Source organism: Scyliorhinus torazame, chromosome 7, assembly GCF_047496885.1.
Source record: "Scyliorhinus torazame isolate Kashiwa2021f chromosome 7, sScyTor2.1, whole genome shotgun sequence".
NCBI lineage: Eukaryota > Metazoa > Chordata > Chondrichthyes > Carcharhiniformes > Scyliorhinidae > Scyliorhinus > Scyliorhinus torazame.
The window spans coordinates 200,409,521-200,430,844 of record NC_092713.1 but is presented as its reverse complement, the minus strand read 5'-3'; the positions used below and the strand labels follow the sequence as shown (position 1 = coordinate 200,430,844).

Here is a 21,324-nt window from a genome sequence, read left to right as displayed (position 1 = left end):
CAACCACGCATGTGCGGGTTGGCGCTGGCCAACCCGCGCATGCGCGGATGACGCCCGTTATGCGGCGCCGGCCGCGTCATCTATGCGACACCACCTTTACGCGGGCGACAAGGCCTGGCGCGTGTAGATGACGCGGCCCCGATCCTGGCCCATTGTCAGGGCCTGAATCGGTCGGGACCGGGGCCGTTTCGCGCCGTTGTGAACCTCGATGGCGTTCACGACGGCGCGGCCACTTCGGCGTGGGAGTGGAGAATCCCGCCCAGTAGTATCTAAAGAGGGGCAAGGTACAGATCTGATCATCCCTCTCCGTCAGTTTCCAAATGCAAAGAAAAGACAGTGAATGGTACCTTATAAGAAAAACTAGGGAAGCTGCCATGTCATTGTTCCTTGGTTCCCAGCCAAACGAGGAAGTTACTGATATCTGGCAGCAAGCTATCCTTCATCTATATGGCAGAAATGGAAATGAAAAGGAATAAAACATGTTTCGGAAAAGAATTGAGAGATTACAAGTGTGTTTTGAGAGGAAAGAGGTGATTTTATTCATGCCAATCTGATGTAAGTCAGGCAAACCATTCAATTTTTCTTTTTGCAAATTTAGAGTACCCAATTAATTTTTTCCAATTAAGGGCAATTTAGCGTGTTCAGTCCACCTACCTTGTGCATCTTTGTGTTGTGGGGGCGAAACCCATGCAGACATGGGGAGGAAGTGCAAACTCCACACGGACAGTGACCCAGGGCTGGGATTCGAACCCCGGTCCTCAGTGCCGCAGTCCCAGTGCTAACCACTGCGCCACGTGCCGCCCGACAGGATACAATTTTAACCTACCCTGAGTCAACAAGGACAATGCCTGCCCAAAATTGTCTGAGCTCTTCCTTAAATATGCAGATTGAACTGCACTGATATAACCAGGGTCCAGCTTTCAGGACCTTGAGATGAAGGGTGGAGCATTTGTAAGGAAAGAACTTGCATTTATATAACACCCTCCACAGCCTCAGGAAGCTCTACGTTGCTTTACAGCTCATAAAGTACATGTGAAATTTGGCCACAGTTGTAATGTGGGGAAACACGGCAGACAATTTTCATACAGCAAGCTCCCCCAAACCAAAATCTTCAGTGTTATTGGAATGCTGATTGAGGATAAACATCGGAGAACTGCCCTTTTGCCTCTTTGAAGAGTGCCATGAGTTCTCTTACCTCACCTATAGTGGCAGAAAAGCCCTTGGTTTCACGTCTCACTACAAAAGACAGCGCCCCCAAAAGTGCATGACTCCCCCAGTACTCCACTGATCTATCAGCATAGAATAAGTTCTCAAATATCTCGAGTGGGACTTGCATGCACAATCTTCTCGCTCAGAGGTGAATGCTATTGCTGAACTGAGGCTGTCACTTCAATGCATTACGTCTATTGTGGCTTTCCTGCCAGGCCAACTCAGCCTAAAATGGCCAGAACGGGCCCAAAATGGTAAGTATTTTAAAGAGAGTTTGAGCCTCCACTCCCCAGGCTTCTCACCTTCCCCACTCTTCCTTCACCCTTCATTTACAAGGACATCCAGATATCTCCTCCACAGTGATAGCTGTTCCTTCAGCCATCTGCAGCAGTCTCCTATTCATTGTCAGGTCACTGGCTAAGTGGCACTTCCCACTAGTTTTAGGTAGGTAACTGCCCAGAGACTAAATAAATGAGGCCGTGGAGTTAAAAGGCTTCTCCCAGATCTCTTTCTTTGGCTGGCAACTGTGGAAGAATAATGGCACACATCCCACATAGAATTTGCTGCCCTCCTGGCATTTTGACTGCTTACTTCCCACTGCAATTTAAAATCAGGGTATAACCTATGAGCGGATAACCAACAATCAGCTTTTGTTAGTTGTATTGAATTAACAGAGGGTTGTAACTCACAGTTAACAGGTTGCCACTTTTATAAGCTGCAAATCCCATCAATGGATCTGGTTGAGGGGGTGGGTGGGGTAGCAGAGTGAGATATGAAATAATACAAGTAAAAAAGAGCTCACAAATCCCACTTACGGATATTTAGAAAGGGAATTCGGAATCAAAAACCTTCAAACGACATAGATTCAGAATGGCCTGAGTTACAGGTGCTTGCAGACAGGAAATGTAATGAGATCAAACCAATGGGTAAATACACCATTTAATGTGGTGCCAAGGAATTAATATCAGGAAGCTACTCGGTAAGATCTTTGGTCTGTACTGCATTAACATATCTCTAGATTCCTGGATATCAGGTGAGAACAGGATGGGACTGAACGGATGTATTTCTTGGAAATATGCAGTCTAGACGCAAACCTTGTCAAATGATAGCACTTGTGGAAAAACACTCTAACGCGGATTTGTCAAGTTCAGGGGAAAGAGGAGTAATTGGAAAAAATTGAGGAAAGAGAGAGAAAACATCTGTGTTTTATGCTGACACGTGCTCAGGCGCAGCTGTATTTCAGTGTATCAGAAACATAGAAAGACTGAGCTGGTATTTGTATAATGTCTTCCACACCCTCAGGGTGCACCAAAGTGCTTCACAGCTAATCAATTATGCTTCAATTGGAGTCACTGTTTCACGTAGGGAAACACAGCAGCTATTCTGCGGCCAGCGAGGTGACATGGATGACAATGAGATAAATGACTTGTTTCAATTATTTTAGTTAAAGGTTAAATGTTGATTAGGACATTGAGAAGAACTCCTCTCCTTCCTAATACGCCCATCTGAGAGGGAACATCTCATCCCAAAAGTACTGCAGTGTCTAAGTACTGTATTGTTATGCCAGGAATATTGTAGCATGGTGGTAAAGTTACTAGACTAATAATCTAGAGGCCTAGACATCAGTTCAAATCCCCAAAACTGGGATAATTGAAATTCAATTAATTGGTAAATCTGGCATGAAATGCTTGTCTCATTGATAATGATATACAACCATTAGATTAATGAAAAGAAAACTCGCCTGGTTCATTAATGTCCATCAGGGGATAGAATCTACAAGTCTAACCCAGTTTGGCCAACATGTGACTCCCGACCCCCAGCAATGTGTATGACGTTTGGCTGTTCTCTGAAATGGCCTAGCCAGCCATTCATTTGTATGAAATCGCTGTGGGCGTACTTGTACCACGTGGACTGCAACGGTCCAAGAGTGCGGCTCTCCGCCACCTTCTCGAGGGCGGTTAGGGATGGCAACAAAAATGGTGGCCTTGCCTTTCACATCCTGTGAAATAATTTTTAAAAACGTTGTGTCCAAGTTTTCAGCGTGGGGCCTGAAGCCACAGCATTCTGACTCAGGGGTGTGATTTCACCCAAGGCTGCAAACTTTATTGGCTAAAGCCCTGTTCCGCACTCAACAATGCATTTCTCACAATGCATGTATTGTAGAATAATTTGTTTATATCTTCACAAGACAAAAATTATTGATTTTCTTTCCCACATATGAAAAATAAAAGTTGAAACAGGAATCTATTTCATTCTGCCCATTTGAGGAAACATTGTGCGATCATCTATCTAGAGCCTGGTTAAATTGGTAAAGCTCTGAGCCTCTGAATTTCTTCCAGATTGGGGAAGATAGTGACACTGCCCAGTCTTTCCTTGATAGGATGCCTGCTGCGAGCCAATCACAAAGCAGCATTGCCAGTGATAGCAGAGATGTTGCAAGTTTCCTTCCTGTTTATTTCCTTTGTTTTTATTTCTATTTTATTTTATTATTTTGATCCTTGAACCCATATTCGGAATGTGCCTTTAAGTAAAAGACTTAAAGGAAATAGCCTGCTTGCTAGGACACTGTATTCCCAGGTTTTGTGATTGGGAGAGGAGAAACTGAACTCTTGGCACCCGGTAGATCTTGGGAACTGGTTGTGATTGATTGATTGATTTTGATTGATTTGATTTATTGTCACATGTACCGAAGTACAGTGAAAAGTATTTTTCCGTGGCCGAGGCAACGTACACAGTACGTACATAGTAGACAAAAGAATAATCAACAGAGATGATGATTAACAAATGAACATTGACAGCAATTGGTTACAGTGCGGAACAAGGGGCCAAACAAAGCGAATACATGAGCAAGAGAATCATTGGGCGTCGTGAATAGTGTTCTTACAGGGAGCAGATCAGTCCGAGGGGGAGTCGTTGAGGAGTCTTATAGCTATGGGGAAGAAGCTGTTCCTATGTCTGGATGTGCGAGTCTTCAGACTTCTGTACCTTCTGCCTGACGGAAGGGTCTGGAAGGCAATGCCTGGGAGGGAGGGGTCTCTGACAAGGCTATCTGCCTTCCTGAGGCAGCGGGAGGTGTATACGGAATCAATGTGGGGGTGGCAAGCTTGTGTGATGTTGGGCTGAGTTCACCACACTCTGCAGTTTCTTACGATCTTGGACTGAGCAGTGGAGAGAGTCAGTTCAATTGGTTAACTGATAACCAGTGGGTTTTCCGGATTATGTGCTCTGCCTGATGATGGTCAGCGATTTGTTCCTGCATGATGTTTTAGCAGAAGTGTTGAGACGTTAGATGTGAAAGGAATGCTCTCTCTCCTGCTTGCTGAAGTGAAAGAACTTCTTTATTGTTCTGAAAGCAGTGAGTGCCTGGCATATCCTTTGCTGTGAACCTGAATTGATACTGAGTCTTCAAAGAAAGTAGACAACCTTGTCAGAGAGTGTATGTGTGCGCACGTGCGCACATGTGCGCGTGTGCGTAGTTACATGTTCTGTCCGTTTAGTTATAATGACTCTGGGTCAAGTGGGGCTGTAATTGACCGCACACCAGCCCAGGGTGCCGTGACAACGTCAAGAGATGTCCTCTTACATTCCACCTTGAAGGTTAAAAGTTTCACCACTGTGACGAAGAGGGAGTAGAAATAGGCTAAAGTTGGATTTTATTTTCTACAATGGATAACCTTCACCTGACTGGACTTCTTGTGCATATATATGCTGCATATACATCATGGTAATATAGAGGTTGTGGAGGCCTACGGATACCTAGTGAATATTTCTAATGATCATGAAAGTTAGAACCGTATCATAAGTTACAAAAAATAAAGAAAATAGAATCACAGAATTGTCACAGCACAGTGGGAGACCATTTGGCCCATTGTGTATATACCAGCCCTCCACGGAAGACATTTACCTCATGCCAGTCCCCCACATTTTCCCCATAGCCATATCCATTCGGTGGCACAGTGGTTAGCACTGCGGCCTCATAGCGTCAGGGACCAGGTTCAACTCTGGCCTTTGGTGACTATCAGTGTGGAGTTTGCATGTTCTCCACATGTCTGTGTAGGTTTCCTCCAGGAGCTCCAGTTTCCTCCCACAGTCCAAAGATGTGCAGGTTAGGTGGATTGGCTATGATAAATTTCCAGTTAGTGTCCAAAGGTTAGATGGGATTACAGGGTTAGGGCAGGTGAGTGGACCTAGAAAGAGTGCTCTTTCGCGGAGTCAGGCCAAACTCGATCGGCCGAAAGGCCTCCTTCTGCACTATTAGGGATTCTATGATTCTTCCTTTTCCGATAACAATCCAATTCTCTCTTGATTGCCCTGATTGAACCTGCCTCCACCACACTCGCAGATTCCAAATCCTAAACACTCGCTGCATGAAAAAGCTTTTCCTCTTGTTGCCACTGCTTGTATCTACAAATTATTATCATTTAGTTTCCCTGTTCACAGCAAAGCCAAAAGGAAAGTCAACCTTGTTTTCCAAATCAACTCAGCTAAAAGCATGGATCATATCTCGATTTGCAATCTGCGCAATGTTATTTATTTCAATGAGGGGCTTCAGACAAAATGTTGGAATGTGTAGTTTTATAAACTCTATGCAACTCTGACTGAACTTCATGAGAGGCTGAACTTCATTCAGAGTAATTTATTTGAAATTGAACAGTTTATTTTGGTGCTTACATCCAACTGGTCCCCCACCCCCTCCACCCCATGACATTCCTGGATCTGTATTAGCTACCTCCTTATGGGACTTGCAGACAGAGGTGTTCCCGAGGGTGAATGGTGACTCGCAAATTCACTCACCCTTTCACATGAACTGAGCGCCAATCTAACTGACTGTGAAACTTCAGCACCTCGCAATTGAGAGATTTCACAAGCGGTCTCACCCAGACTCCTATTGGCTGGGTTTTGCTGTTGGTTTTTGATGAAAATAGTTCGTAGAGCACCAATTCCGGTTAGCCTCTGGAACTCTGGAGGATCTGTTGCCTCATATATAGCTAACAGATCTTTTGATTGGAAGATTATCCTAACTGTCAGATATTAACTAAAGAAATTGACAGCTTGAAGATTTAATGGCGCGAATAATAACAATTGATGAATTTCTTACCCAAGATGCAACAAGGATAAATAATCCCTTACGGTCTGGATATGAAAATGCAACAATGACAAAAGGTATCAGCGCAGTTTGTACACGCTGACAAGTAGGTTCATGTATCTGTGACCCAACTGCACCATGGAAGTCTGATTTAAGTATGTGTCCTGCCTCAACTCCACAGGGTCACACCGCACCTGAAAACCTACCTGCTTACAAATAGCAAGAGTCATTTCAGTGATGGCTTGAAGAGCTTTCCCCTTTTTATCATTTTGCACCCCCACCCAAACCCTCTCGCCCTCATATCAAGGCCAATAAATATACACCCCTTGAGCTGCGCCAACACTAACTTAAACATCCTGCATTCTGGATATAATGTGGACTTTGTCTCCTCTACATCGATGGGGACACTATAACAGTATTATGTGCTTGCTGCTAATGGAACATTAGACAAACATCCTGTACCTCGTACTCTCAGCACAGACTTACTGATGCAATAGCTTTAACCAATCTGCTTGCTTGATGGCTGTAGGCGTGTCAGCGTGCCTAAGTTGGTCACACTTTTGTCTCTGAGTCACAAGGTTCTGGGTTCAAATCCCGCCCCAGCGCTGAAAATAAAACTCAAAGTCTGTTGCCCCAGTGCACTACTGGGGCTGTACTGCACTGTCAGAGGTGAGTTTTTTCGGACAAAGTGTTAAACCAAGGCCCTCCTTGTTTCCTCTTGTGGATACAATGGCACTATTTCAAAGAAGAGCAGGGGAGTTATCCACTGTGTCCTGGCAAATATTTATCCCTCATTACTAGGACAGGCTATCTGGTCATTACCACATTGCTGTTTGTGGGGTGGGTGCAACATTAGCTGCACATTTCCTACAATGCAAAAGAGACTGAAAAGCACTATAGATGTCCACTGATCATGAAAAACGCTATATGAATGCAAGTCATTCTTTAGATATTTTACCGATTGACTAAAGCAAATACAAAGTGGCCAATAACTGCCAGTGTTATCTAATTGACTTTAGAAACAGGATTTGGTATATTACTTTGACAACCAGCAAGCATTAATTTCAGGATTTCCACCTGACTCTCTCTGGCTAATCAGTTAGTTGATGTGGCAGAAACCCAGAGGGGTGCTGATGTGTGTACTTAACCTTCTAATTATAAGATTGTATTTTTATGGGGAAAATAGTTGGAAAATCTCCCAGCAATCTCACAGGGAGTGAATGGAAGCTGAGGACAGTAAGTGTTAATCCTGATTTGCAGCAAGGAATACGACAAAGAATGCGTGAGACTTTGAGAGAGGGGGAAAGAAAGTTGGGAAAAGTAATGAAGTGTTCCATTGGACAAATGTGAAATTGTTTCATCTCCTCAGCAAAGGGTTGGCCTGTGGCACAGATTAAATGTGTTTTATTCACTGAAGCACTGGTCTGATTAGTAAGTTTGCGGATGAACTGGGCTGATTAGTAAGTTTGCGAACGACACAAAGGTTGGTGGAATTGCGGATAACGATGAGGACTGTCAGAGGATACAGCAGGATTTAGATCATTTGGAGACTTGGCCGGAGAGATGGCAGATAGAGTTTAATCCGGACAAATGTGAGGTAATGCATTTTGGAAGGTCGAATACAGGTAGGGAATATACAGTGAGTGGTAGAACCCTCAAGAGTATTGACAGTCAGAGAGATCTAGGTGTACAGGTCCATAGGTCAATGACAGTGGCAACACAGGTGGAGAAGGTAGTCAAGAAGGCATAGTGCATGCTTGGCTTCAATGGGTGGGGCATTGAGTATAAAAATTGGCAAACCATGTTGCAGCTGTATAGAACCTTAGTTAGGCCACACTTGGAGCATAGTGTTCAATTCTGGTCACCACACTACCAGAAGGATGTGGAGGCTTTAGAGAGGGTGCAGAAGAGATTTACCAAGATGTTGCCTGATATGGAGGGCATTAGCTATGAGGCGAAGTTGAATAAACTCAGTTTGTTCTCACTGGAACGAAGGAGGTTGAGGGGCGACCTGATAGAGGTCTACCAAATTATGAGGGGCATAGACAGAGTGGATAGTCAGGGACTTTTTCCCAGGGTAGAGGGGTCAATTACTAGGGGGCATAGGTTTAAGGTGCGAGGAGCAAGGTTTAGAGGAGATGTACGAGGCAAGTTGTTTACACAGAGGGTAGTGGGTGCCTGGAACTCCCTGCCGGAGGAGGTGGTGGAAGCAGGGACGATAGTGACGTTTAAGGGGCATCTTGACAAATACATGAATAGGATGGGAATAGAGGGATACGGACCCCAGAAGTGTAGAAAATTTTAGTTTAGACGGGCAGCATGGTCGGCACGGGCTTGGAGGGCCAAAGGGCCTGTTCCTGTGCTGTACTTTTCTTTGTTCTTTGTTCTTGTTCTCAGCAGTGCGCAACTTTTAAAAGTTGAATTGTGCTGTAATTTTGGTAAGACCAGTTTTCACTGACTGAGGCGCAAGCATCCAGTGTAGATGATGCTGAAAATCCACCCTGACTGGGTTGAATAAGAAGGTGTGTGGGTGTGAATAAGATTTATGACACGGGGTCTACCAATAACCCTGAATAGATTTCTGCACTTAATAGCTGACCAATAAATTATTGAAAATGTCTGCCTCATTTTCACCAAATGTCTGGAGCACGCTACAGGGTACGCTTGATACATATACAGAAATGTGCAGAGTGGTAGAGTTGGCATGTGCAGAGTAACGGGGTCGTCTTGCACAGAATTCTGAGGAGGCGACACTGCTCTCTGAACTTTTGTACCTTCCCTGTTTGTTTCTCTCCCGGAGCAACTGTGAACTTGCCCTCATTGCCATCATAATCCTATTGCCAAACTTGCATTAACTTCCCCAGAGTTATTGATTCTATTTTTGCTCTGCCAGGTAAGCATCAATGTGATTTGCAGCCTGCAGCTCAAATGTTATTAAGTTCTTTTTTTTTGTTGCTTTGCAGACGGTTGGAACAAAATTTGATTAAGACTGTGGGAGCCGGAGCCTTCAGCCAATATAAAAAACTCAAGCGCTTGTAAGTAAACAGGAACTTTGCTAAAATCAGGTTCGCTGGAACATTGGTCAAGTGTATAATCACGGCAGTGATATTGTTACCGTGCATGTGCGGGCATTATTTGAGCGACGTCACCCTGCCCTTACCCTCCTCCCCTTTAGCCTTAGCTACAAGCACAAGCTCTGTGAAGGTGGGGCAGAACTGATGGATCCATCAGTGAGAGAGAGCTACCGTTGTGTACTTTTGATGTGTGATGTTTGTCATGCAGTGCCCTAGTCTTGAACACAGGGATTCCTGGGTCATGTTACTCCCCTGGCGAAGAGATAATTATACCTATTTTCTGTTTCACAAAGACGCAAGTCCATGCTCGTTAATTGTCCAAATGTGGCCAATTAGCGACTGCATCCCCTGAGGGAGGATCTCTTTAAGGGTAGGGTGATGGAAGTTGGAAGCCATCCATGACAAGCTCGATAAAGTGCTACCTGAGTCAAACAAACCTGCAGCCCACCAGGGCACTTTTAATGACTGACTGACTAACTAACTTGGCTTGCAAAAGGAAATACATGAGGAGCTGTCATTCTTTCCAAGTGCCTCCAGGAAACTGTGGGTAAGACAATGTCAAACAGGTAGGATGGACGAAGCCAGGACGAGTGGTGGGAAGCTTACCAGTGTCCTTTGCTAGTTAAACCACAGCCCCCAGATTCCAAATCTACTCCTCAATTTCTCCACTACTATTATGGCACAGCGGGGAGTCCATTCAGTCCATGATATCTGTGATGGCTATTAAACAACTATCCAGCCCAAAGAAGGGCATCCAGCTCCAAAGAAGAGTCATACGGACTCAAAATGGTCACTCTGCTTCTTCCTCCACAGGTGCTGCCAGACCTGCTGAATTTTTCCAACATTTTCTGATTTTGTTTTAGGTTTCCAGCATCTGCAGTATTTTGCCTTCATCCAGCCTAATCCTATTTTCCAGCTCTTGGTCCATCGCTCTCTAGCTTATGACACTTCAAGTGCCTACCCAAGTGTTTTAAAAATATGATGAGGGTTTGTGCATCTTCCACTCTTTCAGACTGTGAGATCCAGAATCCCCACTCGTTCTCTGGCTTCCTCTGTACTCTCTCTTCCTGTGGTCGCATCCTTATATTGTGGTGATGGACACTGTCCGCTTTACTGGTCTAACTGGTGTTTTATACAGTCCGTGCATGACCTCACTACAATTACATTCTGGCTCATAAAGGAAAGTATCCAGTCTACTTTCTTAACCCTCTTACCTACTTGTCCTGCTGCCTTCAGGGATTTGTGGATGTGTACTCCATGGTCCCTCTATTCCTTTTACACTTCTCAGCTTTGCACAATCTCCAAATTGAAGGGGAATCCCAGTTTCCACATTGGAAACTCTGGAACCTCACAGAGCAGGAATTATGATATAATTCCCACATGATGCTTACGAGTTTGATGCTCGTGTCAAAGACACCATGGGGAAAGTGTCCCAGTACACACTTGAGAACCAAGATTATAGAAGCTAATGCCCATTACCCTCCAAATGATGTATATTGGAGCAAAGGAAGGAAAGTTAACTAGAAACCATTTACCAATTGGGTAGAGCAACAAGTGACTGTGTACCCATACCAAAGCACTGGCCACATGTTTGAATTGAGGAAGGTAGAATATTACAAGCAAGAGGCTGCAAATTGGACTGATGGTAATGCCACTAGGCGAATGGGGATTAAATGTTTGGGGGGATTCTCAGCAGTTGCACTGTGGAAACACAGAAAAAATTTGCAAATCCCTTGTTGAACCCTCACAGATATTCTATGCCAAACTATTTGCCATCAATTACCAGAGACATAGGGTGGAATTTTCTCAATTTAGCTCCCGGCCAAACCACAGGACCAGTAGTAGGTCAGGAGTACGTTACCAATTACAGCCAGTAGTGCTAAGGCACTTAAACTCAACCACAGCATTAGCATCCCGCCTCCGGGTTCCCGAGCCAATCGGGATCGGCACGCAAGATGGCGCAACAATTCTGCCAAAGGAAGAATTTCTAGTTGAAGGAACACTGGCATGGGTTAAAATGACTCAAAGGGACATGAACTTTTGAGGCTGCACCAACCATTGGGACAGTGTGGAGACATGGGCTGGCTGCTTCCCCAGTCTCACACTCTGCAGGATTGAGGGGTTGTATTGAGAATGGGAGAAAGGAGACAACCTCTCCAAATAAGCAGGCGTGGAGAGGACATGGCAAATGAAGCCAGCAGCAGATGTCTGCTCCCTTTAACATGGAGACAGGATCTCAGGAGGGCAGAAAAAGAGAGTGGCATAAGCCCCACGCACTGATGTTCCAGCATTCTCCAGCACAGTTCTCATCAGAACAACATACCTCGCCGCTCCATTCATTTCCCTCTCCCCAAGCATCTCCCTCCTCATATTTCCACCTGTACAGCCAACACTCACCCTCATCTTATTGCCCTCACACACCCATACCTCACAGTCAGCCTCCATTAATTTTATCTTCCCATTTTTCCTGACACACCATTGCTAATAGTCATAATTCTCTGTTTTCTCTCTTTGCAGGAGAAGGGAGCACATAACCTTGGGGAGAGGCAGATACTCCAGCTGTCCAGTGCCAGGCATCTTGCTGGCCACTATCAGTGTGTGACCACCTGGTTCACAGTGAAGGTGGTCTTGTTCCAGAAGGCTGCAGATGTCAGAAAAGATCTGCTCTGAAAATCTGAGCCTCTTGCAGTACAGATGCTCACACAGGTCCAGAGAGCTGATCCAGTGTTGAAGATCTGAGCTCCTTGGAGCTAGATTTCATTGTCCATTCCCTCTGCCTGTGGAGCGGCATGCAACTGAGGAGAGGGCAACTGTTGCAGTTGCTGCTCCTTTTGCTTTTCATAAGAAGTGCATGACAGAGCTGCTTAAACTATCCCCACACTGCAGCTGGAGATGAGCGCACTGCAAGACTGGTGAAGGCTTCCAAGAAGCTAACAATCATTTGTCAAACTCTGAAAGCACTCTCTGAGAAAGAGTGCTGGGGGCAGAATCCTCTAACCTTGCTATGGCTGGGGCTCTTCACTTTCTCTGACTAAAGGCTTCCCAGCCTTTTGTCAGTTTTACCAAGGAAGCTCCTCATGCTGAACATTGGCCTCAGTGACAGTGGCGAGTTTCATCCAGCTTAATTCAGAAAATGTTGGTTAAAATAGAACTTAATTGCTTCTTAGAAAGTTTAAATGCCTTACTCACCAACTTTATTTTGATCTTTCATGGGATGTGAGTGTCACTGGAAAGGCCAGATGCACGATCAATGACCACTAAAGCGAAGTTGTAGTCCAACTGAAGGCTGTAATAAGCTAGATGTTTCCCCCAGCAGCTCAGGTACAGAAAGAAGGCTGCTGGGGCGGCACGGGCTCTTATACCCCACCTTGCAGGGTGGAGCTACCTTACAGCTTGACCAATAGGAAACATACAATATCTCCCAATGGTGTTCCAGCATTACCAGGTACCGTAATACCTCCACACAGACTACCACAAGAACAAAATTTATTGCCCATCCCAAATTACCCTTGAACTGAATGGCCATTTTAGAGGGCAGTTACGAGTCGTCCATATTGCTGTGGGTCTGGAGTGATGTGTGGCCAGACCAGGTAAGGAGAGCAGAATGCCTTCCCCAAAACGTGTCAGTGAACCAGATGGGCTTTTATAACAATCGATGATAGTCTCATGGTCACCATTACTGGGACTAATTTTATATTCCAGAATATGAATTGAGTTTAAAATTTCACCAGTTGCCATGGTAGGATTTGAACCCATGTCACGAGGGTATTAACCTGGAGCTCTGAACCACTAGTCCAGTGACATTAGCACTGTGCCGTCATCTCCCTCTCAGCTACACGAGGACACCCCTCTTGCTTTCAAGCTCACTCAGGTGAAACCTGGAAGAGACCAGGATGATGTTGGGATCCCGATCAGGTGCCACCTTTAGAGGATTTAACTCCTCACTTGCACCCAAGCCCAAGTCCTGACTGGGTAAACATGCTCCATTGTTACTATATTATGACCCCAGACCAGAACCCAACAGTAGCTAGGATACTGGACCGAAACCCCAATATTTTAATTTATTTTGTAAGACTGTGCGGAAAGAAAAATTCACTCCAGGAGCGATTGCATGAAAAAAATAGGGATTTGGAATTTTAAAACAAAACTTTATCACGAATACAATAGACACCCGAAAGGAACAATTTACAATTATCCCTTAAACACTACTGCTCAATTCTCCATTAAACAACAAGAAAGAAACATGCAGTTCTCAATCAATCTTAAAATCAGCATGGCATGGAATAATACATGCTCTACTCTACAGATTATTGGCTTGTTAGAACCCATTCAGTTTCTGGCTGAATATCTCCAAATAACTGTTTCAACAGGGTTGTTTCAGCCAGTCCCTTGTCTTCAGGCAAGACTGCTCTGCTTTAACTATTGTCTTTTTTAACCTATCCTACCGGGAGAGAAAACTGACTTTAGTTGTGGTCAAACCAAGGGTTTCCAGAATTCTTCAAAAGCTTGCTCAAAATGCCTCTCTTTCCCTTAACTCCACCCAGCACTGAATTCATTTCCCCAAGATAAAAAAAAACAAATTAACATTTCAGGGACATTAAGTCCCCAGGGACTGACCCCAGTCAAATCACAGTGCATTGTCAATTTAACCTTCTGGCTGCTAAAAACTCCCAGGACCTGCAAGACAGGAACCTTGGGCGGAATTCTCTGTTAATGGGGCTATGTACCCACGCCCACGAGAAAATGGGCGCAAATCTCTCTGGACTTTCCTGGAGAAAGTCCAGAGTGATTCTCCATTTCGAAGGGGGCTTGCAGGAACTTGGAGTACTTCACGCTGCTCCGGCTGTCGCTAAGGGGCCCTGCACTTCCGGCCACGGGTCCACGCATGCGTGCGACGGCGGCCCCGCGCAATATGGCGGACCCATACAGCGAGCCAGCCCCAACAATATAGCCCCCCCCCGCCCAGATTGCGCATGCCCGCCGTCCTGGAGGCCCCCCTCCCAGTGACGGGTCCTCCCGCTCCCCACCAGGGCGGCCGTGGACACTCCGAGTGCCTGCCGAGTGGAACCATGAGTGAACCACGCTGGCGCGAACTCCACCAGTTGCCGGCGGACGATTGTCGCGGGACCCTCTTCCAATGGCTCCCACAATCGCCGCGTCAACCGCACGTGCGCGATTGCCGCCGATTCTCCGGACCTGATCGCGGGTCTGACGTCCCATTATCCGCTCCCGCGCCGAGCGCGATTGTGACGTGGAGGCTTGGAGAATCCTGGCCCTTTTTTTTTTAAGAAACAGGACAACTGCAGACAATCACACTCTAACCCAGGTTTTTACCCTTAAATAGCCCAATACATATCGAATCCAATTTTCCTCAAATCTTCGATTCGGCACAACTGTTTATCACCTGTAGTGAGTTACAAACATTTTTCGATCCAACTTATTTGAAATTGTTTGATATGAACATTACTGTGCAAGCACTCATGAAATTAGTTTAATTATTTTTTAATAATTAAAAATTAGTTCACATATGAAATTACTTTTAACTGATTTGTGAATCACTTATTTCTAAAAGGGCCAGGGACTCTGGTAAAACATCAGCCTGACTAATTCCTCTGCGGCATTCATACAGTGATATCTCCACAGCAAAATTCAAAGCCACCGCAGTATTCAGGAATGTCCAGATGCTGGCGGTTTGGATTCATGATTTTCATCCAGGCGTCCCGGGTTCGACTCCGGGTATGGGAATCTACATTTTGCTCTTTCCAAGTCCGTGCAGACTCGATGGGCTGAATGGCCTCCTTCTGCACTGTACATTTTATGATTCAATGAAGTGGACGCGATTGACATACTTGACATGCCAATTTATACCTGAAGTGTGAGAGCACCAGACCCGACATTGGGTATGCAGGTCTGACAACAGATATTGATCACATAGTCAGTAATTAGCATCATTGTTTTCAGCATTTCATTCAGAACGCCAATGAACGGATTAAGAATAGGAGAGTGTGAGGGCCTGCGGAAGAGAGTATAATCATGGAGCGTTGAGTTTGTTCTGCTGGTGCTTTCTTTATAATAACTCTCCCAAGGCATCACTAACCAGTAATGATCCGATCTTTCACACTCCTGAAGTAATTTCTTAATTAAGTGTCTACTTAGCACATCAGATAAGATAGTAATAATAATAATTAGAGTCTTAAGTATAACTCATCGAAGCAACTGGCATCTTGCTCCCACTGGGCTCACAGCAACAGCATCTGACTGCTTTCAAGTTCAGTGCTCACTAATATTCTCTCCCAGAGCATGCCTGGCACTTTTCTCTGGTTGTGACTCACATCAGATCATGGGTGGCAGGTTACTAGTTGGAGGAAACGCTCCGATAATTATATCCTGCAGGGTGCCCGAAGTGCAACTTTGCAATGGCTACAATGCGAGCGTTGCTTTGGGTGGCAACTTTTTGCATTTCCCTCTTCGGCAGTGATCTGCCAGGGTGGGCAGCTGCCCACCTCAAAGCTCCATAATTTATATCCGGTGATGAAAATTGTAAGGGTTTTAGAATGGGCATGTGATTCTTCACCACTAGATAGACGTCATACAGTTGCGGGGTGAGGGTTGTCAATTTTTCCTTCCTCTTCGCCTAAAGACCTAAAAAGGTAAATTTTGACTCAGTCTAAAATGGGTGCAGCTAGTGGAAATAAAAATCTGAAGTGGTACAGCACCTCAAACAGTTTGGTGGAATGAAGGACCCTTTTCTCAAGCTACGGTTTCCCATTTTATTGTAAACTGAGATTTAAGAGGATTAAAGTGAAGTTTTTAATCATATGATTATGTTTAATCCTTTTCTTGCCAGTTGGCTCTCTTTAGCCATTCTCCTGAAGGTGTTGATTCACTGTTAAAATACAGTTCCAAGGCCAAGGCATGCTCATCTATAATTAACTCATGTATCAGTTATTCATAAATAAACACTGATTTTTATGCTCGTTTATTCATAGGATATATTTGTTTTAAGTCACTCATGGGATGTGCGTGTCATTGAAAAGCCAGTATTGGTTCCCATTCCTAATTGCCCTCAAGAAGATGGTGTAGTGAGCCTTTGCCTTGAATCGCTGCAGTCCACCCACAGTGTATGTAAGGACGGGGTTTCAGGTTCTTTAGGGGAGTCTACAACTAGAGGGCATAGGTTTAAGGTCAAAGGGGAGAGATACAAAAGGGTCAAGAGGGGCAATTTCTTCACACAGAGGGTGGTGAGTGTCTGGAACAAGCTGCCAGCGGCAGTAGTCGAGGTGGGTACAATTTTGTCTTTTAAAAAGCATTTTAACAGTTACACGGGAAAGCTGGGTATAGAGGGTTATGGGCCAAATGCGAGCAATTGGGACTAGCTTGGTGGTAACAACTGGCATGGACAAGTTGGGCTGAAGGGCCTGTTTTCATGCTGTAAACCTCTATGGCTCTATCTTGACCCAGTGACCATGAGGAAATGGTGATATGTTTCCATCCAGATGGTATGTGACTTGCAAGACGGGCAAGCATTTGGGTGATGATCCTATACATTTACTATCCTTTTCCTTCTAGGTGGTATAGGTCACTGGTTTGGTGCACCTTTTAGATGGTACATACTGCTGCTACTGTGAGTTCTCTCCCTACAGAAGCTGCCAGACCTGCTGAGATTTTCCAGCATTTTCTCTTTCGTCACTGCTGCTACTGTGTTCTGCTGAAAGAGCTCAGTTTATAGGGTAGATGATTAGACTCTCTCTTGTAGGAGGTGGCCATTGGCTGGCACTTTTGCGGTGCAAATGTAACTTGCCACTTATCATCAGGCTCACTGCATGCGAGCATGGGCTACTGCTGAGGAGTTGCGAATGGCATTGAACTTTACAATCATCAGTGCACATCCGCACTTCTGACCTTATGAGAGAAAGTGATTGGTGAGACAGTTCTTGCCCAGACCACTGCCTCAAAGAATTTCTGCAGTGATGTTCTGGAGCTGAGATGATTGGCGTCCAACAACCAAAACCATCTTCCTTTATGCTGGGTAGGACGCAGGACAGCAGAACACCCCCACCCCCCCTCCAATTCCTACCTACCACAACCCCACTAGAGCAGCTCAATGCCACAGTTGGTCAAATGCTGCCTTGATATCAAGGGCTGTCATTCTCAGTTCGCCTCTGGAGTTCAGCGCTTCTCTCCTTTTTGGATCAAGGCTGCAATGTTGCCTGTGACCATGTGCTCCTGAAGGAATCCAAACTGAGCATCCGTGAGCAGGTTATTGGTGAGTAAGTGTTGTGATAACACTGTCCACAAAACCTCTCATCACTTTGCTGGTGATTGAGAATAGATTTAAGTGGTGTTTGAAGGGACTAAGACATGTACCTATCTTGTCAGGTGGAGTCAAAGCAGTAAAGTGAATTATACCCTGTTGGTTTGCAGCCTGCTGACCTCTGTGAAGGAATATCTCATTGGACTTTGATTCAGGACTCTGGACCCACATTAATCAATCTTTAGTTTCCCTATGGTGTCTGCAATGTAAATCTTTATTTTTGTTTACTGTATGAGTGTTCAGGGAGCTACATCGTGACCCACCCACCTGCATTTTGAATGGATGCAAATAAACTAACCCTCGGATTTCCTCCTATCTCGAGTTTGCTGTGAGGTTATTAATAGAAATTGGATCACGCCAAAACCGAGGGGTTGGGAAATGCACACCGCTTATAAAGGAAAAAGCTAATCAAAATGACCTTTTTTTTTTACCTGATAGGTGGTGAGAGTAGAAATTTGTGTTTTAATTCATCCTGGCTCTTGTCCGTAACAGGTGGCAATTGGTTGTAGTGGATTTGACGTGCATTTTGTGGACAGGACATACCTGGGCAATTACCTGGCCATTGCTTGTCCATCCCAGTTGGCCTGAGGTAGCGGGCGGCCATGTTCTTGAGTTGCTGGCATTGATTGGAAACTGAATGGGACCAGCCATGGCTGAGTGACTTGTTAGGCCATGTCGGTGGGCCGCTCAGGACTGGAGTGATGGACTGTTGTCACAAATAATCCAACCAGTTAAAGATGGCAAGGTGCCTTCCTCCACAGAATCAGTAAATGCACAATTTTTTTACCAGAACACCTGGCAACTATATGGTCATTTTTACTGATAAAGCAAACTTAAATTCTCCAAATGCCATGGTGGGATTTGAGATCACATTCTCCAGATTTCTAAACCATTGATGTAACCACTGCACTGCTGTACCCCTCTTAGTGAATGGTATGATAGTCAAGCTTGATCCTGTCCTGTTAGGACATTCATGTGTTCATTATCTACTCATTGTTTTTCCTTTCATAAGCTCTGTCCTCCCCATTAATCTATTGATAAATGTAATTGGTTAAGGAGATCGAGGTTTGGACTTGACATTCATGAGGCCCCCGTGATTTTACATTATTAATTTGGTTGTCTTGTCGTACTAAAACAATTGAATGGTGAGGGAAAAAAATGGAGTTGATGGTGCTCACCTTGAGTTTATTCTTTCAGAATTGAAACTTGATTCTGATGCCTCTTTTTCCCCCCTGCAGAGACCTGAGTAAGAACCAGATCTCAGAGATTGCAGCTGACGCGTTTCAAGGACTGCGATCACTCACCTCCCTGTAAGTATGGAACTCAGTCAAGAGATTTGTCATTGTACATAATGTGTTCGAACTGGATTTTTTTTCTTGTCAGTAGAAGTCCAAAGGAAGATTTAATGACCCCTGCACCAACCTCCATTTTGTTCAGTATTTCCTTTTCTCTCTCTTGTGTTTTCCTTTGTTGTTCCTCTGTTCCCCTTAGACTTAACTATTCTAGCACACTCCTTACTGGCCTCACATATTCTACCCTCCATAACTTCAAAGTTAACCAAGGTTTGTGTTCCTACTTGCATCATCATGTCCTGTTCACCCATCACCTCTGAGTTTGTTGGCCAGCATTGAATCCTTGTTCACCTCGCGATTTTGAAATGTTCACTTTGCTTTAAAAATGCCTCCATGGCCTTGTCCCTCCCTAGCTCTGCAATCTCCTCCAGCATGAAAAATCTCCAGGATATCTGCACTCCTCTAATTCTGGCCTCTTGAGCAGCACTGATTTTAATTGCCCCACTGTGGTTGATGGGGCTTTCGACCATGTCCATTATATTTCATATACTTCTGTTCTCATCCTTTCTCCCCCACAATCATTTTAGGGATTCCCTTGTCCTCACCGTCCACCCTGCCATCTTCAATATTCAACGGATTATCCCCATTTTCACCACCTCCAACATGATGCCACTATCAAACATATCAACCCTTCCCCTTTCAGCATTCAGAATGTACTGTTTTCTCTGCACTACCCTGGTTTACTGTTCAGTCAGATCCAAGAATGATTTCCTTTCCTGAGGTATCTTTTCATGCGAGTGTTCCCACAGATTGGTGCCCTAACCGAGGCACCCACCAACCCTAGGTGTTGCCGCCACAGTCCCCACACTCTCAGGCTGCCACCACCACCTGGCCTGTGGAGAACCTGGTTGGCACGAACAGCAGAGGCCCCTAAGCTAGTGCCCTTACAAGAGGCTGCCTCCATCTGTTCCCACACCGACCCTTCCCCCACTACCCACTTCCTTACCATGGTTATATTTGCTGCCCAGTAGTAGTTCATTACATTTGAAGTGAAAAAATGAAATGAAATGAAAATCACTTGTCACAAATCGGCTTCAAATGAAGTTAATGTGAGAAGCCCCTAGTCGCCACATTCCGGCGCCTGTTCGGGGAATTTTTTGATTTGGCAGGGCCAGCCCGCCTCCCTCCCATGTCTCTGCTCCAGCAGCACCTTCTTTACCCGGGGGGAATTTCCCCGCCCAAATAAAAATCACGCCGTTAACTTTCCTAAGAAAGGCCTTTGGGATAAAAATTGGGAGGTTCTGAGAAACGGATAGGAACCTCGGGAACACCGTCACTTTCACGGTTTGCACCCACCCCGCAAACGACAACGGGAGCACATCCCACCTCTTAAAATTCCCCTTCATCCGCTCAACCAGCCGCGCCAGGTTCAATGTTCCCATCCCCGTTCCACCTGGATGCCTAAGTATCTGAAGTTCGTCCCCACCACTTTAAACGGTAGGTCGCCCAGCCTCCCTTACTGTCCCGTTGCTTGAATCGGGAAAGTCTTACTCTTTCCCATGTTTAATTTATACCCGGAAAACCGGCCAAACTGTTCCAAAATATTCATAATCCCCCTAATGCCACCCAGTGGATCCGAAATGTAAAGTACCAAATCGTCCACGTATAACAAACCTCTGAGCCCCCCACCCTCCTCCCTGCTGTCCCTTTCCAACTCCTTGATGCTCTAAACGCCATTGCCAGTTGCTCTATCGCCAGGGCAAAAAGCAATGGGGAGAGTGGGCAACCCTGCCTTGCACCATGGTGTAATCCAAAATACTACGAGCTCACCCGATTCGTCCTTACACTTGCTACCGGCGCCCTATATTGCAACCAGACCCAATCCACAAACCCCTGCCCAAATCCAAACCGCCCCAGTACTTCCCACAAATATTCCCATTCTACCCGATCAAAGGCTTTCCCCCCATCCCTAGAGATGGCTACCTCCACCTCTTGTCCCACCGGGGGCATGATAATCACATTTAATAAGCACCTGATGTTCAGCGACAAATGCCTCTCCTTTACAAGTCTTGTCTGGTCCTCCCCTATCACCCCCCCCCGTACATAGTCCTCAATCCGCGAGACCAAGATCTTTGCCAGCAACTTGGTTCCACATTTAGCAGCAAAATCGGGCAATAAGACCCACACTGCTCTGGGTCCTTATTCTTCTTCAGAATTAAGGATATCAAACCTGCGATAGCATATGGGAAAGCTCCCCCTTCCCCTTCGCCTCATTATATGCCCTTACCAGCAGGGGCCCAATGCCCCTCGAAAACGTCTTATTAAATTCCACCGGGAACCCATCCGGAC

General features: G+C 45.3%; 1 protein-coding gene across 2 annotated transcripts in view; it reads left to right on the top strand.

Annotated features, from left to right (window-relative positions):
- The window catches only part of LOC140426781 (slit homolog 3 protein-like), a 925,338-nt gene that overhangs the window by 672,860 nt on the left and 231,154 nt on the right, over window positions 1-21,324 (top strand). For both annotated transcript variants that reach the window (XM_072511946.1, XM_072511947.1), the window contains 2 exons: window positions 9,259-9,330; window positions 18,922-18,993. In XM_072511946.1, coding sequence (XP_072368047.1) covers window positions 9,259-9,330; window positions 18,922-18,993 — 144 coding nt within the window. The remainder of the gene's footprint in view (window positions 1-9,258; window positions 9,331-18,921; window positions 18,994-21,324) is intronic.